Source organism: Trachurus trachurus (assembly GCF_905171665.1).
Source record: "Trachurus trachurus genome assembly, chromosome: 20".
NCBI classification, from domain to species: Eukaryota; Metazoa; Chordata; class Actinopteri; order Carangiformes; family Carangidae; genus Trachurus; species Trachurus trachurus.
This window is the reverse complement of record NC_139911.1, coordinates 3,168,620-3,195,345: the sequence shown is the minus strand read 5'-3', so window position 1 is coordinate 3,195,345 and position 26,726 is coordinate 3,168,620. Positions and strand designations below refer to the sequence as shown.

The following is a 26,726-nucleotide window of genomic DNA, read 5'->3' as shown; positions in this document are numbered from 1 at the left end:
ACACTCTATGTAAGTGATTGCTGTCGGAAGATACAACTATTTAAGACTTATATTAACACAAATATATCACTTACTTCTGCTTTAACAAAGTCTTCGTTATATATATATATATATATATATATATATATATATATATATATATATATATATATATATATATATATATATATATATATATATATATTACGACGGAGTATTAGGGTCACATTGGGAAAAAAAAAACTTTGAGAATAAAGTTGTAAATTTATGAGAATAAAGTCGTAAATTTACGACTTTATTCTCGAAGTTTGTGATTTTTTTATTTGTCAACGTGGCCCTAATATTCCGTCATAATATATACTGTATGTACGCATTTATTTGTGTTTCAGGTTTGACTGTTTGACTAAATATATTTCTCATGGTTTTAAACTTTAGAGAAACAGCCCCAGTGGTGTTGCAGTCAGAGCTTTACCCATGATGCACCAGCAGCTCCAGTGAATTTAAAAACCACAGTGTCACGGCTGCATGTTATGAATGAACACATACACACACACACACACACACACACACACACACACACACACACACTCACAAACACACACACACGCTGCTGGATATGGCCAGATGGTGTAATCCTTTGGTTTTCCCCGTGTTTCATATTTTGCCCCCCCTCCCTCCCTCCTGTGTTGGGATTATGCTGCTGTCCAATCGGATTTGATCCCACTCTCCAGTGATGATGTGGGATGAATGACAGACAGACCGGCCTGTGTGTGTGTGTGTGTGTGTGTGTGTGTGTGTGGGTTAGTTAGTGAGGCAGCCATGCACTAGATGTACTGTACATCTGGTTGTACTATAAACGGTGCAGGCAGTGAACGCTCCACACCAGCTGCAGAGGCCGCCGCCATTGGTCGAACTGGTCCTCACTGACTTTGACTGTCCAGGTAAGAGACGGGACGGGACGGGACAGGACGTATAGGAACAGTTTAGGATCCGAGTGTCAACACGAGGAATTTATTTAAAATCTTAAAGTGTCAGGAAGCTGAACCTTCACTTTGACATCCTGGTTTCAGGACATGCGTGTTTCAAATGTTTTTATTGTGAAGCAGACAGTATATCACATATACATCCATCTTGGTTTATGCAATGCTTCAATATTTTGTAATATAAGTAACAAAGGTGTCCTACGAATAAGTAAATAAATGAAAAACAATAGATGGGAGAAAAATAAGAAATATACAAAAATAAGTAAATAATACATTTATGAATAAATAAATAATAACTCCCTCCCTGACCCACCCCGTCCCACCCACCGGTTTCAGGACATGCGGTCGCTATGGTTAGATAGATAATACAGCTGTTATTGTATTGCTGTGTGTTTATTCTAGTGTCATATAGACGGAGCTCCCTTTAAATATGTCCACATGGATCAATGACCTGAATCTGTTGTTGTTTTAGTTTGATTTTGTTGGGAACGTTTTTTTACTTTTCGTGAATCTACTTTGAAAGTTTCTGGATATTTCATAGTGGATGGCTTGTTTCCAGTTTGCACTATTAGATAGCCTGTGCTGTAAAATGCTGCAGAGATTTTGCAGGACAGTTTTACTATGTTTCTGAATAATCTGAGTTGAATGTAAAATAGAGACTGCTCTGCTCTGTCAGTCACTTTGAGGCGTTTCCACACTGTGTTTACGTAGCTGCACTGATTCTCTTTGATCCGCTGCACTTGCAGATATTAAAACTATAATAAAAGCATCTTTTATAAATTCAGTGTGAGTGTATTTTACCGCAGCAGCCTCTCTATCTCTTCTCAGGCTGGTGGAGCAGCAGCAGCAGCAGCAGGAAACTCCTGGGCCACTTACAGTCATATGTCGTCTAATTTCACGCTTACTTAGCTGTTTTAGCACTTGTGGCAGATTAGCGAACGTGCCCGGCCTCGTATGGACGAGTGTGTGAGAGCTGATTAAGCACAGATGCACGTTTTAATAGGGAGTGAGTGTGTGTATGTGTGTGTGTGTGTGTAAGGGAAAGTGGGCCTGTGTAATTAGGGCATGTACATATGCTCACAGCGACAGTGTGTGACATGCATGGCTGCATCTGAGACCACACACACACAGTGGATCGAACCTGTGTTGTACATAAAGAGTCGACTTTTGTTTTTTTAATCATATAAACTTCAAACAGCGTCAGTGTGACTGATCTGTGTCTGTGTGTGTCTGTTCCTCTCTGCAGGTCACTGCTTCCTGTGCATGGTGGACGTGGTGCCGGTGAAGAACGAGGATGGTGTGGTGATCATGTTCATCCTCAACTTTGAGGTCATGACAGACGACACACTGGAGGACCAGAAACGGGAGCTGAACCACCGCCTGCCCACCTGGCTCGTCACCGGTATGTTAGGATTAATGTCTTTATTCTAGTCTTATCTTATCTTATCTTATCTTATCTTATCTTATCTTAAAATCAAAATCTTACCAAGAATATTTGTCTTAATTCTTGTCAAAATGTCTCATTTCTAGTCAAAACTAATCTCTTTTCACTTAAAATAAGACTCATCACCTTAAAAATTACCTTATTTTTTATATCATTTTCACTTGTTTCAAACTAATTTTCACTTGAAATAAGTAGAAAAGTCGTAATAAGAAAGAAAAACTTGCTCCACTATCAATTTTTTCTACTTATTTCAAGTGAAAATATGCTTGAAAGAAGTAAAAAGTGTCTAAAAACAAGTATAATGAGATTTGTTTTGACTAGAAATGACATTTTGACTAAAAATAAGACAAATATTCTTGGTAAGATTTTGAGTTTTTGCAGTGCAGGAACCAACCTGTTGATCGACGCATCACTTTGTAAAATTAATATTTTGCCTCGTTCGCTGCTTTTAAATGCCTCTCTGATCTTTTTTTTTTTTTTTTTTTCATTATGTGAAGAGGCCGCAGCAACAGAAACCAAACCACCACTTTAATTCCCGCGGATCACTTGTGGTTCTGATATCCGGAAAAGTAATTTTATTCCTGTGAATCCCGGGTATTTGTTGTTTAGGGATCAGCAGGTTTGACAAAATCCTGCTGTTTGTTTGTTGTGGTTTTTGTTTTTTTGGGGGTTTGAACTGTCTGTGCACTTAATGTTCCTGAGAGAGAGAAGTAGGACAGAGATGTGAAGTCTCTCTCTGTCTGTGTCAGATAAATTCCTTGTTTTTAACTTTGTGGCTCAAACCAAAATCTAATCAATGTAACTGTCCCAGATTCCACTAGATTGTTTTTGAAGGTCTATTATGCTCAGCTCCCTCCCTTCCTCCCTTCTTTCTGGCATGACCTCCACGTCCTGTCTCTTTCTTCTCGTTTCTGTCTTTCACACTTTGTCTTTCAACGAGTGTTTCCTTGTTGTCCGTCCCTTCAGGTCGTCCACGAGGCTTCAAGCTGCGTCTCCCCCTGCTGCGCTCCCTGTCCAACAGTAAGGTGTCTCTGGACGAGGAGGCCTGTCACATCCCCACCGCCACGCCGCTGCACCCGGACGACGAGTCCCTCGGCCTGGGGGAGTTCCTGCCCCTGCCCCCCCTAGCGCCAGACCACCACGAGCAGATCAGTGGAAGCAGGTAGGTTGAGGACATTTAGGTGTCTTTAAATTAATTGCTAATTGCCATTTGGACATATTTTGTTATTATGGATATAAAAACTTACATTTTTAACATCTGGTAAATGATTATTGCACATGGTATGGGAGTATTAGATGTTTAAATGAAGAAAAACACAAAAACAAACTTGATTTTTTGGGGGGTTTAGTGAGATAAAAAAAAAATACTGGTTTCTGCACATGAAGTTTTGATTTGACATTTGAAATGGGAATTAGTAGGCTACATTTTTTGAATTGATTGACATGAAATGTTTCATTCTGTGTGTAATGGATCTATATAACGTATTGTTTCACTTTTTGAATTTAATTACTGACATAAATAAACTTTTCCATGATATTAATTCATTGAGATGCGCCTGTTCTCTGCACATAGTAAACCGGCGCTATCTCAGCAGGTGAAGGGTTAAAAGAATAGTTCACCCAAAATTCAAATTGCACTCATTATCTACAGTACTCACCCTCATGTGGACTAAGGGCTGGGAGAAGTTTCAGAGTCCTCCGTGGCTTCTCTGAGTTACAGGGGGTCTCGGCGTAGCAGTGCATGTCCATATAACGGTTGCAAATGGATACCAACTATCTAACTACCAAATACCTCCATGCTGCTCGTATGTAATGTCCGTCTTGTATTGAAGCCCCGAAATGCGAAATTGTTCCGAAAATTTTTTAATAAGTCTATATTTCAAGCTTGGACGGACCAGGGAGGTCCGTCCAATTTGGATGAACCTGGAAGAGGAGCTTCCGCTACAAACAAGCTTGAAATATAGACTTTTTAAATTTTTTTCGGGACAATTTCGCATTTCGGAGCTTCAATACAAGAGGGACATTACATATGAGCAGCATGGAGGTATTTGGATGTTTTTTGGTGTGTCTTTTTGTTACGAAGACAGTCGGTATCCATTTGCAACCGTTATATGGACATGCACTGCTACGCCGAGACCCCCTGTAACTCAGAGAAGCCACGGAGGACTCTGAAACTTCTCCCAGTCCTTAGTCCACATGAGGGGGAATAGATAATGAGTGCAATTTGAATTTTGAGTGAACTATCCCTTTAATTACTGACATAAATAAACTTTTCCATGATATTCTAATTCATTGAGCTGCACCTGTTCTCTGCACATACATAGTAAACACACCGTAACGCCGGCGCTGTCTCAGCAGGTGAAGTGTTACTGTAAGTCGTTCTGTTTTCTCCTCCGTCTCAGGCTAGCTCTGCAGACGTGGCCAGAGGACCGACAGGAGGACCAACACATCCCGCTGTGCTCCAGACCTCCTGCTCCTCCTGCTGCTCCTCCTCCGTCTCACGGCTCTCACCTGGCCGGCCCCCTCACCCAGTCCTCGCCCTGCGTAGCGCCCCACCACCACCACCACCACCACCACCGCCTTAGCCTCAACCCGGACGGCTCCAACTCCAACTGCTCCATGACGCACAGCCGCTCGCGGGAGAGCTTCCACAGCATGCGCCGCGCGTCGTCCGTCGACGAGATCGAGGCCATGAGGCCCGACTGGGACCGCAAGAACCGGAGGACCAGCATCCGGCTGGGCAGCAGCAGCACGGGTAGGACACTGTTTAAAGGGATAGTTCAACATTTAGTCAGATCCTCCTCTGACCATAATCCCTATAGTCATAGCAGTAGGTTCATCAACTTTAATTATCGGTGCATGTTGTTTTTAGAACGGTGGAGCAGAGCCGTGAGCTGCTCAGAGCTACGCTACGGAGGCTCATGGGATTTCTTGGTTTCCCTCATCAAACTCATCAAATACACAATCCAACAACTCCACAACGCTCTGGTGGACAAGTTGTGAGCTGCACATTCACCACGCTATGAGATAATAACACAACGTTAGCACACAGAGTTGTTTTAGAGGGAAATTCATGCTAAATCGCTGATGCGCGTTGCCTTCAGGGACAGTTTTTCAGAAAGCAGTCTCTGCATTTACTTACTCTTTTACCACACATGAAGCAAATACTTGGAACTACTTGCGCTTTTGAAATCCCTCCGCCCAGCAGCCGTGTCTGGAATGTAGATCCGGCTACATTTGCCTCTAAAACAACTCTGTCTGGTAACGTTGTGTTATTATCTCATAGCGTGGTGAATGTGCAGGTCACAACTTGTCCACCAGAGCGTTGTGGAGTTGTTGGATTGTGTATTTGATGAGTTTGATGAGGGAAACCAAGAAATCCCATTAGCCTCTGTAGTGTAGCTCTGAGCAGCTCACGTCTCTGCCCCGCCGATCTCAAAACAACATGCACCGATAATTAAAGGGAACGAACCTACTGCTATGACTATAGGGGTTATGGTGAGAGGAGAATTTGCCAAAATGTTGAACTATCCCTTTAACCTGGTGTGTGTGTGTGTGTGTGTGTGTGTGTGTGTGTGTGTTTGCAGGTGCAGTAAACAGTAAATCCAACATACTGAACTCCACGTCGGACTCGGACCTCATGCGCTACCGGACCATCTCCAAGATCCCTCAGATCACTCTCAACTTTGTGGATTTCAAACCCGACCCGCTGATCGCCCTGCCGACCGGCGAGATGGACATCATCGCTCCCTGCAAGCTCATCGACCGCACGCACCACGTCACCGAGAAGGTCACACAGGTAGGACACGGCTGTTAACTTCACACACGGCTTGTGTTGTGTTGTTTTTGTGTTTACGCGGGTTTTTAGAGCTGCTGGCCTGAGAAGTTGCAGTGGTGTCGTCACTCAGCCGCTGAGCTTTGTGTTCATATCTCTTCTCTCATCTCCTGTGTGTTTCTTCCCGGGGGAGATATGGAGCAGATAAGTCGTGATATTTTTAATTTCCTCCTCGTAGCTTCTTTCATTCGCTGTAATCTGACAAAAGTCTTTCTGAGGAGATGATGCTCAAGTGAGTGAGAATGACACTTTCTTCTCCTGTGACGAATCCTCCATTGGTAAAAACAAAGAAAAAAAAGGATAAATGAGAGGTTTGTGTTTGTGTTTGTGTTTGAGGCTGATGAGCTGTGAGTTGTTTCTGTGAGGAAACGAAGACGAAGATGTGACCAGATGGAGAGAAACAAAGAAAGACTCTTTGCCTTTGTTGTTGTTTTCTTCTGTTGCTCAGGAAACAGGTGAATAAAGAGGAAATGAAATGAACTCTTTAAGTTTCATTAGAGGGTGAAAAACTTTATTGAGGTAAAGTATCGTACAAACATGGAGGTGTTCTTCTCTCTTTCTTGTCGACTTGTGCAGAAAGTTAAAGTTGATATTCAGCCTTTTTATTACTAATCAGAGGAAGTCGTTTCAGGGGAGCGGGTTAATGAGGACGTCGCCTCGCAGAGTCTTAGTCTGATGAACACAGCAAAAAGACGTGTGTGTGTGTGAGTGAGTGTGTGTGTGTGTGTGTGTAATGTCTTTAAGCTGCAGACTTTCTTCTCCTTTCAGAGGAGAGGTCAGACTGTTTCGTGTCATTTCTCTCATTGTCCTGCTGCTGATCGTCAGTTTGACGTCTCATCAGTCGGATGAATCAGTTTGTTAATGAAGCTCAGATCTCCTGTGTGTTTTATACGACTGTGATGAAGAGCAGAGGAAACAGTTAGAGAGAAACTCTGATGAAGACGACGTCGGTCTCACCTCCTTAAAACATCATATCACAGCTCACTCGCTGTTACAGGATAAAATTTGAGTTCTTCTCCTTTAAAATACTTGTGTGCACGCAGAATATAGACAGACACTGCTTCAGCTTTAGATACCGTATTTAGTCTTTAAAATGTTTTACCTACATCCCATCTGCATTTCAAAACAAGCAGGTTGCATCTGACTAATTCTAGATTGACAGATACTGTAGAGACGCTGGTGATCATCGTCCTCCTGCACCGGTGAAGTCATTGTGTTTGTGTTGACATGGAGGTCCGTGTTGGGAGGTGAGAGATGAGCAAAGAGCAGGAAGATTAAATTAAGCTGTGTGTGTGTGTGTGTGTGTGTGTGTGTGTGTGTGTGTGTGTGTGTGTGTGTGTGTGTGTGTGTGTGTGTGTGTGTGTGTGTGTGTGTGTGTGTGTGTGTGTGAGGACCGTGTCCTACATAGAGCCACTGGAGAGGAGCGATCGGCAGAGTCGTTCTCTCTCTCTCTGCAAGTATCAGCAATCACACAATAATCCAAAGTTACACAATGTGAACTTAATGCAATCATGGTACACAGTACAGTATGTAAAGTGCAGCTGGCAAGGTCACAACATACGTAACCCCCAGTGTGTGTGTGTGTGTGTGTCTATGCATTAACCTATAATAATGCATACTGTAGTCATGTTACAGTGCAGATGGAGGAGGCAGCAGCAGCTGTGTCTCCACATGCTCTGAGCTGCTATTTATGGAGAGAATGGAAAATCACAAAGTGAGCTGCTTTTTCCATTTAATGAGTAACCACTGTTTTCTTTGATTTATATATTTCTTTTTTTTTTCTAAAGTAGAAATCAGAGGGTGGTAGGTAATGGGAAAGCTAGAGGGGAGAAAAAAGAAGTGCAGAAGTCATGAATTCATAATAACGCCACAACAGCAGCAGCAGCAGTGTGTGTGTGTGTGTTCAACCTGAGTCGTCGTCCTGTGGAGTTTGATGGTTTTTCAGACAATTTGCTGTCACAGAGAAAATAAATAATCAGTTTTATCTACAAAGAGTTGTATTATTGTATTGCTGTGAGCAGCTCTGGTCGGTACTGTGTGCGTCCTGCAGGTGGCAGCACCACATCAGGCGGCGGCGATGTCACCGGCCGTCAGCGGAAAACTCCCTGAGAGGAGCAGAAGACTAGAAGAAGATGTTGAAAGGCAAACAGGGCTGAATAATTCAGCTGCTCCATAAAACATCTGACACCCTGAACAAGAAACAAGCAGATCCTCTGATGAAATCACTCCTGGCTCCTCTCTCTTTCTCTCTATCTCTCTGTCTGTCCTCCTTTTTCCCTTCTTCCTCTTCATCATGTTGGGTTTCTTTATTTATTTTTTCAATTTTTTGCTCCTACACTCTCCCTGGTTTAGCTTTAATGAACTGTACATGGTCCAGTCGCCTATTAACCCTCCTGTTGTCCACCGGAAGGAAGGAAGGAAGGAAGGAAGGAAGGAAGGAAGGAGGGAAGGAAGGAAGGAAGGAAGGAAGGAAGGAAGGACTAAAAGAAGGAAGGACAAAGGGAAAGATGGAAGGAAAGATCGAGGGAGGGAGGGAACAGATTGGGTCAATTGGGTCAAAAAGGAAGGAAGAAGTAAGGATGAAGGAAAAGAAGGAAGGGAGGGAGGGAGGGAAAATGATTGTGGAAAGAAGGAAGGGGGAAAAGGAAGGAAAGAAAGATTGAGGGAGGGAACAGATTCGTTCAATGAAGGAAGAAGGGAGGAAAGAAGGAAGGGAAAGAAAAGGGAAGGAAAGAAAGATGGAGAGAGAGAACAGATTTGCTCAAGGAAGGAAGAAGGGAGGAAAGAAGGAAGGGAAAGAAAAGGGAAGGAAAGAAAGATGGAGAGAGAGAACAGATTTGCTCAAGGAAGGAAGAAGGGAGGAAAGAAGGAAGGGAAAGAAAAGGGAAGTAAAGAAAGATGGAGGGAGGGACAGAAGGGAGGACAGAAGGGAGGAAAGAAGGAAGGGAAAGAAAGATGGAGGGAGGAACAGATTTTTTCAAGGAAGGAAGGAAGAAGAAGGAAGAAAGAAGGAAGGGGAAGGAAAGAAAGATGGAGGGAGGGAGGGAACACATCGGGTCAATTGAATCAAAAGAGGAAGGGGGAAAGAAGTAAGGACGAAGGGAAGGAAGGAGGGAAGGAAAGGAAAAAGGATTGTGGAGAGAAGTAAAGGGAGAAAGGAAATGTCTTGTCCTCATTTAGCATCAGCAGGTGAAACAGTGAGATGATGGAGGGATGGATGAGGAGGAGGAGGAGGAGGAGGAGGGGCGGAGAAGAAGCTCAGAGGAGTCTTCAGTGAAATGCATGATGGGAAAAAGGACAAGAGTGAACGCCGCTCACGCCCCAGTTCACATTTGGACACACACACACACACACATACACACACTTAGGTCCCGTCCTATAGGCGACACTTGATTAGATACACACTCAACTCTCATACAGGCTCATACAGTATTCCTAACACACACACACACATACACACACACAACTCCATACATGGCGCTCCACGTGAACACACACACACATATACACCCTGACGCTCTCCTATAGTCACACACACTCAGTCACGCTGTCACAGTGAAACCCAATGGAGCCATGGACGACACACACACAGCGGCGCCCAGCAGCAAAGTGGTAGGACAACGTCTCTCCGTCTTCTTCTTCTTACAGGAATGTGAAGAGAAAAAAAAGAAAAAGAAAAAGGGGGAAGGAGGAGAGGAGTTCAGGTTGTGTTTTTTAGAAGTTTGAAGTTTAGAAGTTTTTGGAAGTTTGAAGTCTGAGCTGTGAGTTTCTGAAGCGTCGGTGCTGCTGTCGTCTTTTCTCAGAGCTGAGTGTCAGTCTGTCACGACGTCGGAGAGTTTTGAACACGTTGAGGAGGAAAAATAAGACGACAGAGAGCAGCAGATGAAAGAAATGATGTCTAATATAGATTTTATTTACTACTTCTGTCTTATAATGAGGCTGGATGGATCCACTTTTAGTCTTTACAAGCGTTGCCGTGATGTGAAAACATGTTGGTGGAAACATAAGAGTTCATTCATTCTCATTCATGCGGACGATTTGTTTTTTTTTTTTGCTGCACAAATTCAAATTATTATCAATAATTCAACTTTATTTTTCAAATTAAGAGTCTGGAAACGAGGTCACGGCATAAAATATGGATCAGAGTAGAGCAGATTATGTTCAGTAATCATCCATCCATCACAGATCCACGGTTTCATCTGTCGCTCTTCTCTTCTCTAACTCGTATAAGAACAGGATTATTGTTCTCTGTCCTGTCATGTGTTCACTCCTCCATGTTTCCTCCTCCTCCTCCTCCTCTGTTGTTTTTTTCTTATTAAGCGATAAAAACCATGAAAGCCGACCGACCTGTCACGTTGTGGTTGCTGCTCAGAACTCTGCACATCCAGTTTTTGCCTCCAGGGAGCGACGATGCTGATGCTGATGATGATGATGAGACCCAGGAGTTCGGCTGCAGAGAAAGTCGAGACTCAGTTGCAATTAAGCTGCTCGTAATAAAAACAGTTTAATAATCTCCAAAGTTGGAACAAAAAGACGAGACGGTAATAATAAGTTCACCGGCGGAGGAACTCGTCTCACTTCAAATGATTTGTATGTTTTAGTTTTAGTTTGTGTGAGTCAGTCGGTTCCTGTGAGACTCAGTAGAATCCATCAGAGAGTTTGTTTTCTCTGCAAATCTCTTTTATTATTTTCCATTTGTCACCATGTGGAGCTGCTGCTGCTGTTTTGTGGATGTGCAGAGTGCAGGGTAAATATACTGTATGTAGGTTCTGCTTATCAGAGGTTGTGTGTTACATCATCACAGACTTTACATTACGTTAAGTGTAGCGAGCTCTGAGGATGTTTCTTTAATGAGAGGAGCAGATCTCTGCAGGGAGGCAGGACGAGTGTGTCACGTCTTTACTGCGCTCCTCTGGGTGTGTGTGTGTGTTTGTGCATCCTAACCCTCTGTGATGGAGAAAATGCATAATATATAAGTTTGTTTGTGAGTGTGTGTGTGTATTTGTGTGCATCTCCAGTGCTGCTTTTTGGGATGTTTGTTCACTTTTCTCCATTTTCTCTCTTTGTCTTTTAAATTTTAATATATCATGTGATTCCAGTGCGACTTGCTCGTACATTTTGTTACATACATAGTTTCCTGTGTCTCAACCTTATTGTTTTCTCATCAGCACACATAGATCTATAGACCTATAATCCTCCATACATCGATAAACCACAGAGATTTATTTATCTTTAGTCTGTTTTCATGACAGTTGCGGCCGCTCAAACTTTTTTTGCAACACTTTAAAGTAAAGTTCAGATTCCCTGGTGATGAGTGTAAAGTTTGTACGGCGACAAACTGGAACAAAGTGAGAATAAAAACCTTAATTATGCACCAGGGAAAAAAGACGAAAAAAAAAAGCTGTGTTGCATGTTTTGTTTTGTTTTTGGGGGTCTTTGATCAGAGTTCATCATTATCCTCACGCACACACACACACACACACACACACGCTGCAGCTCCTGTTGCTCAATTAACCCAATCCCCCGAAAACCAGTCAGAGCCTGATGATGAGTCACATTAGCATCATGAGTATGCATGAGCTTTCTCAACACTAGATGACGTGAGTGACTCAGAAGCAGCAGGTATTTTTAGCACTGCCACATGTTTTTTTTTGCTGAGGAAACCCCAGAGGGGGCAGCAGCCAGGGCTCCCAATGTGACTCTGTGGTTGTTGCCCCTCAGCTGGGCAGTGTCCGTTAAATAGGGCAGAAATTAGCAGAAATTAGGTTTTTCTCTTTTAAAAAAAAAATTATTATTGTCTCCAATCTGCTGCACCCAGCTGTTGGAACGTGTTCCAGGTTAAATGTCACATTTAAAATGTCCTTTTATGCATTTATTCTAGTAGATGGAGGCTGGTTGGTTGTTTTTATGTTTCCCACTTTATTCATCCACCTCCTAAAAATGGAAATGACTTCTTTTTACACCTGTGAAGACAAAACGGAGACAGGATTTATGACTCGGGAGCATTTTCCTGTTTGCAGCAGCAGCAGCAGCAGCAGCAGCACGGATCTTAAAACAGCCTTTTTTAAAATTTGCATTCAGATTGCCCCCCCCCCCCCCCCCCCCCCGCCCCGCTGCCTCCAATGTGGCGATGTAAAACTGATTCTGGTCCGAGCTGCAGCAGGTAAATGAGCTGGAATAGAGAGAGACACTCGACCTGCAGAGCTGTAATTTAGCTGATGATGTGAGGAGCAGTGACCCACGATGAGGCAGAGCAGCTTCTCACTGTCTCCACCTCAACACCTTCATCTTCATCATCATCATCACCACCAGTGGTCCCAGTGCTGTGTGATGATGACAGACCGGTGACACTGGTCCTGGTTCGTCCGTCACATTCACAGTTAGATTGAACGAAGACGAAGAGGAGTGAGTGAGGATGAGGAGGATGAGGAGGATGAAGAGGATTACATAAAGCATTAATCATCCGACTGTAAACTGCCCCGTTCATTTTATAACCTCCTTATATATGAGTCCTCTTCTCCTCTTCCTCCTCTTCTTCTTCCTCCTCTCCCTCCTTTTCTTCCTTTTCCTCCTCGTCTTCTTCCCCCTCCTTTTTGTCCTCCTCCTCCTCTTTTTCTTCCTACTCTTTTTCCTCTTCTTCTTCTTCCTCCTCTCCTCATCCTCTTCTTCCTCCTCCTCCTGTTCTTCTTCCTCCTGCTCTTTCTCCTCTTCTTCTTCTTCCTCCTCTCCTCATCCTCTTCCTCCTCTTCTTCCTTTTCCTCCTCTTCTTCTCCCCCCTCCTTTTCCTCCTCCTCTGCCTCCTCCTCCTCTCCCTCCTTTTCTTCCATTTCCTCCTCCTCTTCTTCCCCTTCCTTTTCCTCATACTCCTCTTCCTCCTTTTCTTCCTCCTCTTCAACTTCTTCCATTTCCTCCTCCTCTTCTTCCCCTTCCTTTTCATTTTCCTCCTACTTCTCTTTCTCCTCCTCCTCTCTCTCCTTTTCCTCCTCTTCCTCCTCCTTATCTTCCTCCTCTCCCTCTTCTTCCTCTTCCTCCTCTAATGTTTCAACAGGAGCTCGGTGTCACTAGTGACTTTGAACGCATCATCCGTCCCTATTGAACAAATGTGCTCATTCTCAAGCAGCTAATCTATATCAGACTGATCTGTTTCTCCCTCCTCCTCCTCCTCCTCCTCCTCCTCCTCCTCCTCCTCCTCCTCCTCCTCCTCCTCCTCCCCCCGTCCTCCCATTCAAACAACATTAGCAGACATCGATTCGGCCATTTGTAACGCTCTATATAATGTGAGCTCGGCTCAACTTCATTTCGGTTTGTCTTTGAAAACATGGAGACACTTAAAGGACAGACACAGAGAAAAAAACAAAAAAAACAAACCAAGACTTTATTTCTGCAGCTTTATGGAAAAGTTTTGACAAATGACGCTGAAGTTCAACTTCAACTGAGATGATGAAGGAGGTTAATAATAAAAAATATTGAGTTAGATGTCACAACAATAAAAGTGAGTTTGTAAATATAAATAAATATGAAATATAACGTGAAGGAGAACGGCTCGTTACAGCGCAGGAAAAAAAATATGTTTCTTTATGCAGAAGTATTTGTCAAGCAGATCTGTGTGTGTGTGTGTGTGTGTGTGTGTGTGTGTGTGTGTGTGTGTGTGTGTGTGTGTGTGTGTGTGTGTGTGTGTGTGTGTGTGTGTGTGTGTGTGTGTGTGTGTGTGTGTGTACCTGGCTTATCCAATCTGTCTGGCTCTAATTCACACAAAAGCTTTTTCTCGATCTGTTTGCAGTTTGATTGACGGCCACTGAGCTAAAACACACACACACACACACACACGCACGCACGCACGCACGCACGCACGCACACACACACACACACACACACACACACACACACACACACACACACACACACACACACACACACACACACACACACACACACTGATGTAAGGAAGGACTTTGAAAAGCAAGAGTGACATGTGGTAAGAGCCAGAGAGAGAAAGTGAGACAGAGGAGGAAAGAAAAGATGAAGAGGAATGACTGTAGGAAGAAGGAAAGAGTGGATTTCATTTATTTTCATTTATTAGTTTATTTGAAATGGGACTCCACATATTCATGAACATACAAAAACAATTATTTGATGTAAATATGCCAGATTTAGCTAGAAAGCTAGTTTCCATCCGTGGTCATGAAGGAAAGAAGGAAGGAGGGAAGGAAGGAAGGAAGGAAAGCAGAGAAGGGATAAAGAGGAAGAAGAGCGAGGAACTACAATAAAAAAAAGTAAAAGTTCAAAAAAAGCAACAGATGAAGGAGTGGAGGCATCCAAGGTCAGCCCCTCTCCTCCTCTCCACACCTCCGTCCATCCCTTCATCACCTCTTGTTTCCCCACAAATCTCCTTACGTTATATAAGCGTCTTTTATCTGTCACGTCCTTTCCTCTCCTATTGTCTTCCACCGCCCCTCCTTTCTCCTTTATCTTCCTCCTCTTCTCTTTCTTTTGTTTTATCTCTCAGCCTGTAATTTTTCTTTTCTTCCTCTTTTTTCCCTCCATTCCCTCCTTCTCTCTCTCTCTCTCTGTCTGTGTGACCCATTTCCTCGGCCGTGGCCCCATTAATCACGGAGTCGTGGGCCGGCCGCTGCCTGGCTGCCTCGCTGCCCTTCCTCATCATAGCAGGTAATTGAAAGAGAGAGAAAGGGAGGGAGGGGAGAAAGAGAAAGAGAGAGAGAGGGCTCAAGGTCCCGGGCACCAGGCAGCCATTGATAAGTCTGTCGTTCACCCTGCTCACTCATGACCTGGATGCTTCTTTTTAAAAGGGATAGTTCAACATTTTGGCAAATTGACCCCATTGCCATAATCCCTATAGTCATAGCAGTAGGTTCGTTACCTTTAATTGTCGGTGCAAGCTATTTTTAGAACGGCGGAGCAGAGCCGTGAGCTGCTCAGAGCTACGCTACGGAGGCTCATGGGATTTCTTGGTTTCAAACTCATCAAATACACAATCCAACAACTCCACAACGCTCTGGTGGACAAGTTGTGAGCTGCACATTCACCACGCTATGAGATAATAACACAACGTTACCAGACAGAGTTGTTTTAGAGGTAAATTCATGCAAAAACCACTGATGCACGTTGCATTCAGGGACAGTTTTTCATCAAGCAGTCTGTATTTCCCTCTAAAACAACTCTGTATGGTAACGTTGTGTTATTATCTCATAGCGTGGTGAATGTGCAGGTCACAACTTGTCCACCAGAGCGTTGTAGAGTTGTTGGATTGTGTATTTGATGAGTTTGAAACCAAGAAATCCCATGAGCCTCCGTAGTGTACCTCTGAGCAGCTCACGGCTCTGCTCCACCGTTCTAAAAATAGCTTGCACCGACAATTAAAGGTAACAAACCTACTGCTATGACTATAGCGATTATGGCAATGGGCCAATTTGACAAAATGTTGAAGTATCTCTTTAAGACTTGGTTGGTTCTCTGATGGTGGAGGAGATGTGTGTGTGTGTGTGTGTGTGTGTTTATCTGTAGGCTGCTCGTTAAGGGGTTAGGAAGGGACGGGGAAGTGTGTTTCATCATCTCACCAGTTCTTCTGTCTACACAGACTGTTTTGTTATTTCATTTCGCCTGATATCTATCAAACTTTGTTTTTTAATGTCAACAATTGGAGTCGCCAAAGTTAGGTATGTTTTTCAATCACTTGAATTTGTCCCCAGTGGGGCAACTGGGCGTGCAGCAATGGGGAGAACATACAGTGTATAATAGACATAAAATTACAAATACAAAAAGTATAAATACATAAATGGAATAAAAAACACAATTTATAAAAACAAAATAAGGGTTAAAAAGTTAAAGAGACTAAGGATAGGCTCCCTCCTTTTCCTCCTGGAGTTTAATAAGTAAACGGCAGAAGGTAGAAAGAAGTGTTTATATCCGTTGTTTTTTCCGAGTGGCAGTCTGAGAAATGTACTGGATGGAAGAAACTGGAAATATTGATGAAAAGGAGGAAAACAGTCCGACAGCATAATATCAGCTTTCTTGAACGAATGTGCAACTGTACAAGTATTGTTCTTTTTCTCAGTTTTGGTGCAAGGCACAGAGCCTCCATTCTCCCTGTAACCATCACAATTAGTCCAAAGGTGTTTAATTAAGGTGCACATCTTGCGTACGTAAATCCTCTTTAATGCTGCCGCGCAGGACTTGACAAAAACAACCGACCAGGTAATCCTCTCCTCCACCAGCTCCTGTCAGTATTTTTTCTCTTGTTAGAAGAACTAATGACGTCTTGCCTTCTGCAGTAACTCTCTTTTCAGAAATAATCTGTGTTTTGAGACGTGTCTGCATGAAAACACACACTAACAATGAGATGTAGTAACTGTAGTTTAGGGAAACTTTTTTTAAAAAGCTGAGTTTGCTTTTATAAATAAAAATATTCACCTGTTAGCAGCTGCAATTTCAGCTACAAACGTCAGATCCACTGAGGAAATACTGTTTTCTGAGCTAGAATTTGTTGGGAGACGGAAAAACCACTCTTGCAGTTAGATATGTCGCCTTACTTCTCATTTCTTTTGGAACTGGATCTAATTTATGCTGTCGAGAGTGAAGTGAAACACAAGTTCCCGTCTGTGATTCCTCATAAACCTCGACACCATAAATAATCAGGCGTAGTAATAATAATAATAATAAAGCTGGATTTATCTGAGTGTGTGTGTGTGTAATCACTCTCACAGCAGGTTTTAAATTCACCTTAATGGGGCTCAATGGTTCAGGTTTGTGTGTAAAAAACCAACAACCACAAACAATCCCAGTGTACTGTACATCAGCACAGAGCAGCCGTTGTTCACATCTCTGTGGTGCCTTCACTTGCAAATTAAAGTCCATTAAAAATAGTTTTTATGAGCTTCAGATTTAGCCAGAGATGATGATGACGATGCCTTAAAGGGATAGTTCACCCAAAATTCAAATTTCTCTCATTATCTACTCACCCTCATGTCGACGAAGAGCTGTGAGAAGTTTCAGAGTCCTCCGTTCCTTCTCGTGCAGCAGTATTTGTCCATATAATGGTTGTAAATGGATACCAACTTTCTTCGTCCAAAAAGACACATCAAAAAACATCCTAATACCTCCATACTGCTCGTCTGTAATGTCCCTCTTGTATTGAAGCCCCGACATGAGAAATTGTTCCGCCGGTCAGTGCAAATCTAGAGCAGTGAACTGAGACACTGGGAGCTTCCGCTACAAACAAGCTTAAAATTTAGACTTATTTAATTTTTTTCGGAACAATTTCTCATGTCGGGGCTTCAATACAAGAGGGACATTACAGACGAGCACTGTGGAGGTATTTGGATGTTTTTGGTGTGTCTTTTTGGACGAAGAAAGTTGCTATCCATTGACAAACATTATATGGGCAAATACTGCTGCACGGAGCCCCCCGTAACTCAGAGAAGGCACGGAGGACTCTGAAAATCCTCACAGCCCTTAGTCGACATGAGGGTGAGTAGATAATGAGTGAAATTTGAATTTTGGGTGAACTATCCCTTTAACCAATGGATTCCTGACGTTAAATCTCACGGGGGGCGGGGGGGGGGGGGGGGGGGGGGGGGTAGCATCCAGGTTGGGTTAGTGAGGCAGTGAGGGTCTCACCTCGGACCGATCCATCACGGGTCAGAGGGGGGGTGGAGGTGGAGGTGGTGGTGGGGGGAGGAGGGGCTGAGTGAATGTGCTCCTGTCAGGAGGCAGCGGGGTGAAGCAGGAAGGAGCGGAGGTGCTCCGTCACTGACAGCTCATCCTGCACCGAAGCTGCTTCTCCTTTATGTCCTACTGTAGCAGACACACTGTACTGTATATGTGAGTGTGTGTGTGTGTGTGTGTGTGTGTGTGTGTGTGTGTGTGTGTGTGTGTGTGTGTGTGTGTGCGCTGATGCTAATGAGATTAAACAGCCATCTATTAATTAATCTGTGTTAATGCGTCGCTGGTTAATCCAGAGTTTGACTCTCTGGGCGTCGTTGTTTATCTGATGACTGATCTAATCTCCACTATACATGAACCAACCGGCTTTAATTACTGTAATTGTGTTGTTAAAGGGATAGTTCAACATTTTGACAAATTGGCCCATTGCCATAATCCCTATAGTCTCTTAGCAGTAGGTTTGTTACCTTTAATTGTCGGTGCAAGCTATTTTTAGAGCGGTGGAGCAGAGCCGTGAGCTGCTCAGAGCTACGCTACGGAGGCTCATTATGGGATTTCTTGGTTTCCCTCATCAAACTCATCAAATACACAATCCAACAACTCCAAAACGCTCTGGTGGACAAGTTGTGACCTGCACATTCACCACGCTATGAGATAATAACACAACGTTACCAGACAGAGTTGTTTTAGAGGGAAATACAGAGACTGCTTGATTTAAAAACTGTCCCTGAAGGCAACACGCATCAGTGGTTTTGCATGAATTTCCCTCTAAAACAACTCTGTGTGGTAACGTTGTGTTATTATCTCATAGCGTGGTGAATGTGCAGGTCACAACTTGTCCACCAGAGCGTTGTGGAGTTGTTGGATTGTGTATTCGATGAGTTTGATGAGGGAAACCAAGAAATCCCATAATGAGCCTCCGTAGCGTAGCTCTGAGCAGCTCACGGCTCTGCTCCGCCGTTCTAAAAACAGCTTGCACCGACAATTAAAGGTAACGAACCGACTGCTATGACTATAGGGATTATGGCAATGGGCCAATTTGTCAAAATGTTGAACTATCCCTTTAACGTCATCATACAGGGATTACACACACACACACACACACACATACAAAAAGGAAGAGATACAAACATACTTGTGCATCCATCCAACCACCCACACACAAACACACTCACATTGACGTGAACTTTCTAAATCACCCATAAGGTCAGTGCTTACACTGTGACGGGGAAATCAATAGCTGTCACACACACACACAGACACACACAGACACACACACACACACACCAGTCTGATTACCTGCAGCAGCGACGGCCCCTCTGGAGACGACAGAACAACCTCTCCAGAGATTAGCCTGGTGTCGGCTCCTTGGCGGCCGCCTGGGAACGGGAAGCGGAGCTGCCATTTAAACCCAGTCATTATCCATGACCCTGGCCCAGACCTTCAGCCCTGCACAAATATCACGCTACACACACACCGCTGCCCACTACACAGGCTCTGGAATGGACACACACACACACACACACACTGTACATGCACACACACTAGATTGTGTTTTGACATTTCAATAAACTTTAATCTTCGGTCTTAGATTAGATCAGATTAGATTAGATGTACTTTATTCATCCCACAACGGGGAAATGTAGTTGTTACATCAGCCAAGTTAAACAAGAAAGTAGAGAGGGATAAAAAAAAAGAAAGAACACAACACAACTCAACAGACAGAAAATACTGTATTGACACAATAAACAATAAAACAAATCAACCTTCAACCAGGCAATGTGCAAAACAAGGACTGAGGATATAAGGATATAAGGTGGCCTGAGAGAAAAGTATTGTGTAAAACTATTGCAACGTAAGTGACAATGATATAAATATATGGATGGATGATAGACAGAGAGAGAGTGTGTGTATGTGTGCGTGCGTGTGTGTGTCTGTGTGCATGCGTGCATGTGTGTGTCTCTCCAGTGTGTGCCCATTGGCTGGTTGTTGAACCATCTGCATTGATTTGATTTGTTTCTGTTCCCTCTTTCTGGTTCATCTCTTAACAAATGAATTCATTTACACACACACACACACACACACACACACACACACACACACACACACACACTCACACACACACACACACACTCTCTCTCTCTCCCATAGACAAACACACACACACAGTTGTGAGTTTCTGTTCATGCCCCCCCCCAGTGCAACGTGCTCCGGTGACAAATCACCTCCTCTGTGTTTTATCCAGGTTGGTTTATTTCCTGTTTGGAAAAATGCTGAGTCCACAACCTGACTGACTGGGGAGCGCACTAACCTGTGTGTGTGTGTGGGGGGGGGGGTGTCGCCTCATCCCAGGTGTGTGTGTGTGATAGTATCACCACCTGGCCTGTTCACTGCCATCACATGTGTGTGTGTGTGTGTCCTACTAAGGCCTGGACGAGTCGACACGTATATGGATATATTTTTAAGCGGATATTTTCGTCCTCGTTTTAAAAAAAAACTCTGTCCACACCACAGAAATAAATATCTCTGTCCACACGAAGAGGCAAAACTGAAAACAATCGTGTTGAATGTCTGGGAAACACTGGCACAGATAGCCCGGTACATGTCGGCCATTGTTGTTGACAACCGTTCTGCTTCAATGCACATGTGCGAACGGCTGGTTGCTAGGCGCTTGACGTCATCGCGTCAACACCAGCTCTGTTTAACATCGCTACACGGATCCACTCAATCAGATATTTTTTTATTTCTCCACTTTTTTATCTGTTTATGTGGGTGAAATCACCGTGTTCATGTGGTTGAGACGTCCAAGGACAGAACGATGTGCGTTTAGGAATATAGGCAAGGCAAGGCAAATTTATTTATATAGCACATTTCATACCAAGGCAACTCAATGTGCTTTACATAAAGACAAAACATTAAAAAAAGAAAAAAAAAGAGAAGCATAAAACTGAATAAATCGTATATATCAAATCAAATCGAATCGAATATATCGTATTCGTGCAGCCCAGGCCTAAATCTGGGAAGACCCGGTCGTCTGAACACGATTCGTCAGCTCTCCATGTCACGTCCGTCCTGTCATGAGCTGCCGCTGCTGCTGTCGCTCTCGCTGCAGTGCATCATGGGAGCTGGGAGATTCTTGTCAACCCCCCCTTCCCCCCCTCCCCTCCTGCTGAGACTGACTCATTTTCCAAAAGTTAAACTCTGTGGGAGACTCTCGTCTGTTCCCTCTGCTCTCATTTACTCTCTCTGTCTCTTTCTCTCTGTTTTATACTTTCACTCTCTTCATCCTTTTCCTTCCTGCTTCCTCCTCATCCCTTCACTGCAAAAACTCAAAATCTTTCCAAGAATATTTGTCTTATTTCTAACTTATTTTTAGATCATTTTCACTTGTTTCAAACAAATTCTCACTTGAAATAAGAAGAAAAATCTGCCAGTGAAAGGAAGTTTTTTGTGCTTGTAATAAGAAAGAAAAACTTGCTCCACTGTCAGATTTTTCTAATTATTTCAAGTGAAAATATGCTTGAAAGAAGTAAAAAGTGTCTAAAACAAGCTACTTTTTTATGTATAACTATGTATGTATATGTATTTAATGAGATTTGTTTTGACTAGAAATGACATTTTGACTAGAAATAAGACAAATATTCTTGGTAAGATTTTGAGTTTTTGCAGTGATGTTCCTCTGTCTTCATCCTGCATCATAAAGGCCTCTTCCTCTTCCTTCTCCTCTTCCTCTTCCTCTGTCTCTCTCATTCTCTCCTCGTCGACCAGCAGCAGTTTTAATTTAATCTCAAACCCTCTGAGCGTTTAGTTGGACGTTCATGTAGAACTGAAGGAGAACAAACCTCGGTCTTCTTGGTTTTTTGGACCGGCGCCAAGCAGACGGAGCAGACGGCGCTGACTTTTGAACTGGAACAAAGCCATGTGGACCGGGAGAGCGCGGTCGGGTCACGGTTCAGCCGGGGGACGTGTCTCCGGGGGGGTGATGTGAGGACAGAACAGAACAGGACAAAACAGGACAGGACAAGACGGCACAAGACGGGACAGGACGCTTGACATGGTGTGGTGGGTTCAAAGCCGCGGTGCTCCTGCTGTTCACCAAACGGACTCTGTGATCACTGTGACAGCCGAGTCGCCTCGGCCGCAGCTCAGCTCCGAGACGGAGAGGAGGAGAAGAGAAACAGTTTGACGTCAGCGCTTTGTCTCACCGGTGTCACGCAGACTCACACACATCTGCACACAAACACAAGTTTCTCCACCGGCCGTCGTCACATTCACACATTCACACTCCTGCTGCTGCACACTGCAAAAACTCCAAATCTTTCCAAGAATATTTGTCTTATTAGACTCATCACCTAAAAATTAGCTTGTTTTTAGATCATTTTCACTTTTTTCAAACTATTTTTCACTTGAAATAAGTAGAAAAATCTGCCAGTGAAAGCAAGTTTTTTGTGCTTGTAATAAGAAAGAAAAACTTGCTCCACTGTCAGATTTTTCTACTTATTTCGAGTGAAAATATCATCGAAATAAGTAAAAAAGTGTCTAAAAACAAGCTACTTTTTATGTGATGAGTCTTATTTTAAGTAGAATGAGATTTGTTTTGACTAGAAATTACATTTTGACTAGAAATAAGACAAATATTCTTGGTAAGATTTTGAGTTTTTGCAGTGCAGCGCTGAAGAGGCAAAAAGATCAGAGCTGAGTGTCTGAACGCTGGCAGCCGGACTGGACTGCAGAAAAAACATGTTTCTGGATTAACTACAAGCAGAAGGGTTCATTCATTCATTCATTTATTATTTATTTATGTGTCTTCTTCTCTCAGCTCGGGCTCCTTCGTCCGCATCGCTCTGGAGAAACTGCATCTAACAAAAAAAACATGAAATAAAATAACAGAGAAGCAGATCAAACATAAAACAAACAGTGGAGTCGAGGTTTTTCTGTTTCTGTCCTGCAGCCGGTCGAAGGTCCCGACGTCACGCTGAGTCTCGGCCTGCAGCAGGAAACGTGTCACAGTTTTAGTTGCATTAGAAAACACAGGAATAATAAAAGAGGTTTAACAGAGACAGAGGAGGAAGAAACAAACTGTCACGTTACAGAGCAAATTGTAGCCGCTGGACGTCCTCTGTCCCCTGTCCCCCGGCCCTCTGGACCCTCGTTAGCTCCGTCAACACCTCAGACCGTCGGAGGAGGATTAATGAAGCTTGTCGTGCCTTTGTTTCTGTGCTTGAAGTGTGTGTTTGTGTGTGTGAGGTCCATTAGGAGCTCCTGTCTCAGCTGTCTCGGTCCATGCAGCCCTATTGGAGCTGTCCTCCCTCCCCGCTGCAACCTGCGGGAGCTCGGCTTCGTGTCTCTGGATCAAAACAAACCGAGTCTGAATCTGCAGTTTGATCCTTTAATCTGTGGTTAAGGACGAAGTCCGGCCTCTCCAGACATTACATCAAATCAAAACAAACCAGACTCTCATATTAGAGTCGACATTTGACCTGCACGTCAGAGGCATTTCAAGCCGCAGCAGCAGAAACTTGCTGAATAAATAGTTTTTGGGAGCTCACTGTACTGTAACTTTCCCAGAATAGTCTTTTAGCTATGTTGTCTGCCGGTTTCCACGGCATTAACGACAAACAGGGACAGTTGAAAGAAGCTTTGGCGCGTTTTAATCCTCAGTAGTTTCATCTTGGAGAGAAGTTAGACTAAGTGCATACTTGGCTGTGAGGGTATTTTTGGGCAGAAGTTCTCACACGGCCTCTTGTGTCGACGTGCAAAGAAGCCGTTTGGGGACTTGAGTTCTGTTTTTTTCTTCTTTTTATCGCTCAGGGGAAAAGAAATGCAGAAGAATTTAACATTTTTGTTGATTTTTCAGATCCTTTTTGTTCAGATTTTGCAAAAATACTCGACGTTTATCAGATTTAAATCCATTTACAAGCTGAATTCCTTCGTCCTGTCCCATGTAAACGGTGTAGTAGTGTAGTGCGTTCCCCTGTGCAGGCATTAACAGTATCAGTGAGTTTCCCTCCCTTCCATCACAACACTGTTTTACATGCACGGCCGGCGCTCGGTGCTCGGTGCCCCCACTCCATCAGCTTAGTCAGCGGAGCCGCGAGCCCCCGGTTGGTCCTGGATATCTGGCTCTACAGTACATGAGAATGAGATGCTGTTGTTGTTGTTGGAGAAAAACATAATTACAGATAAGTGTGTGAGTGTTTATTAGCCCCATGTAATGTAATGTGTCCCAGGAGAGGCTCTCGGCTCTCGGCCCTCGGTCATGTTCTCAGAGGAAGGACAAACAAAGTCAAGTCCGTGAACGTCACATCAGCACAGACACGGACGAAGCAGTTTTTTATTTTCCCGTCATCACTTTGTGAAAAAACAGAAAAAAAACTGTTGTTTTCTAGGAAAAGGTTGTAAAAAAAAAAAGGAACAGGAGCTGCCGCCGGTGAAGCGGTTGTTGTTGTTGTTGTGTATAGTTTTGGCTGTAACGCACAATATCCACTCCAACAAATCTGGACCCAACAGAAACACAATGAACAGGCCTGTTAATCTCTGTTGGCTCCTGATGAGCAGCACCGACTAAAACCTGGCTGCTGAAACACAACCTGAAACCTGTCCACTCAGGTTTTATATATTAGCAAAATACAACACATATTTCCACCTAATTAGTTTTTTATGGATTTAATGAGGAAGTATTTGTAAAGAAGGTGTTTTTTTCATCATTTTATATATGAAGAGTTCATTTGCAAAAGCAGATAACTCCAGGTGATATCAGTCAAACCAAAGTTGAGTGGCTTTGACCAAGGAGATGAGATGTACAAAAACAGATGTAACTCAAAAATAATACTAAAGCTTTATTGAAAACAACACTCTGTAAAGAATAATTCAAAAGCATCAGCTCATTTTTTTTCAAAATGGCACTTATCTGCTTTTGCAAATGAACTCTTCATATATAAAAAACACATGTCCTTCAAAATAAGACGCTCTGCCTCACGTAGCAGCAGCAGCGTGAAGCCGCAGAGCTGTTAGTCTGAGGTTATTAATGAGCGAGCGACTCGTCACTTGGATGCGTTTAAAGTGCTTTTTGGAAATCCTCAATCACACTAGAGTGAAGATAACACACAAAACAAAGTGTCAGCGTAAACAAAACGGAGAGACAAGACTGAAAGTATTTGTTCCAGTCGAGTGGCCGTGAGGTGCAACACTTTAGCTTCCTGTGGTATTTCCAAAAAGACCAACGATTCACAGTCTGAAAGAGCAAATCCCTCACAGCCTCGGCGTCGCTCTGTGGGAGTCTCTCTCTCTGTTCTTTCTCTCTCTTCTCTCTCTGTGTGTCCCTCTTCCCTTCTTCCTTTCTCCTGCTCGCTCTCCCTCTGTTTGCCAGTCATCCTGAAAGGTCGTCCCCACCTGGTGCGGCACGCAAAGTGAACTGTCAAATCCCATCTGTCATTGTGTTGGAGAGAGTCTGTGTGTGTGTTTGTGTGTCCACGCTCGGCCGTTTAGAGCGATTTGTGAGGAAGGAAAATAGATAAATAAAGTTAATATCTGTTTCTGATTAACTGACGTCTCTGTGACGGGAAATAAAACGTAGAAATAACAGCATTAACTGTTGTGTAGAAGCTGTTTAACCCTCCTGTTGTCCACCTGGGGCAAGGAAGGAAGGAAGGAAGGAAGGACGAAGGGAAAGAAGGAAGGAAGGCAGGAAGGAAGGAAGGTAGGAAGGATGAAGGGAAAGAAGGAAGGAAGGAAGGCAGGAAGGACGAAGGGAAAGAAGGAAGGGAGGAAGGACGAAGGGAAAGAAGGAAGGGAGGAAGGGAGGAAGGAAGGAAGGAAGGAAGGAAGGAAGGAAGGAAGGAAGGAAGGAAGGAAGGCAGGAAGGACAACGGGAAAGAAGGAAGGAAGGACAAAGGGAAAGATGGGAGGAAAGAAGGAAGGCAGGAAGGACAAAGGAAGGAAGGAAGGAAGGCAGGAAGGACAAAGGAAGGAAGGATGAAGGGAAAGAAGGAAGGAAGGCAGAAAGGCAGGAAGGACAACGGGAAAGAAGGAAGGAAGGACAAAGGGAAAGATGGGAGGAAAGAAGGAAGGCAGGAAGGACAAAGGAAGGAAGGAAGGAAGGAAGGAAGGAAGGAAGGAAGGAAGGCAGGAAGGACAAAGGAAGGAATGATGAAGGGAAAGAAGGAAGGAAGGATGAAGGGAAAGAAGGAAGGAAGGCAGGAAGGACAAAGGAAGGAAGGATGAAAGGAAGGAAGGCAGAAAGGCAGGAAGGACAACGGGAAAGAAGGAAGGAAGGACAAAGGGAAAGATGGGAGGAAAGAAGGAAGGAAGGAAAGAAGGGAGGGAGGGAAGGAGGATTGTGGAAAGACGGAAGGGAAAAAGGAAGGAAAGAAAGCTGGAGGGTCAGTCGGATCAAAAGAAGAGGGAAGAAGAAGTAAGGACGTAGGGAAGGTAGTAAGGAATGAAGGGAAAAAGGATTGTGGAAAGAAGGAAGAGAGAAAGGAAGGAAAGAAGGAAGGATGGAGGAAGGGAACAGATGGGGTCAATTTGCCCCAGAAGGACGACAGGAGGGTTAAGGCGTCTTTGTTCTTCTGCAGAGAGACTTCAGGATGTTTTTTATGGTTTACGACAAAGCTCCATAATAAACCAGAACATGTTTTACATCGTTGCTGTTGTTTAAATTCCATCACGTCGGTTCATTTTGTCGTTACATGAACATCAAATTAACAAGTTTCGTTACAATGAGCAGCTGCACACACACACGTACCACTTGGATTGGGTTGTGTGTTGCCAGGTTGTGGTAACAGATGGGTTGAAATTGTATGTG

At 43.6% G+C, this 26,726-nt stretch overlaps 1 protein-coding gene across 1 annotated transcript in view; it reads left to right on the top strand.

The window, feature by feature from the left end:
- The window catches only part of kcnh2b (potassium voltage-gated channel, subfamily H (eag-related), member 2b), a gene marked incomplete at both ends in the record, with an annotated part of 295,565 nt that overhangs the window by 148,749 nt on the left and 120,090 nt on the right, over positions 1 to 26,726 (top strand). Inside the window, 4 exons of the mRNA XM_083995135.1 lie at positions 2,209 to 2,364; positions 3,373 to 3,568; positions 4,809 to 5,161; positions 5,994 to 6,205. Coding sequence (XP_083851261.1) covers positions 2,209 to 2,364; positions 3,373 to 3,568; positions 4,809 to 5,161; positions 5,994 to 6,205 — 917 coding nt within the window. The remainder of the gene's footprint in view (positions 1 to 2,208; positions 2,365 to 3,372; positions 3,569 to 4,808; positions 5,162 to 5,993; positions 6,206 to 26,726) is intronic.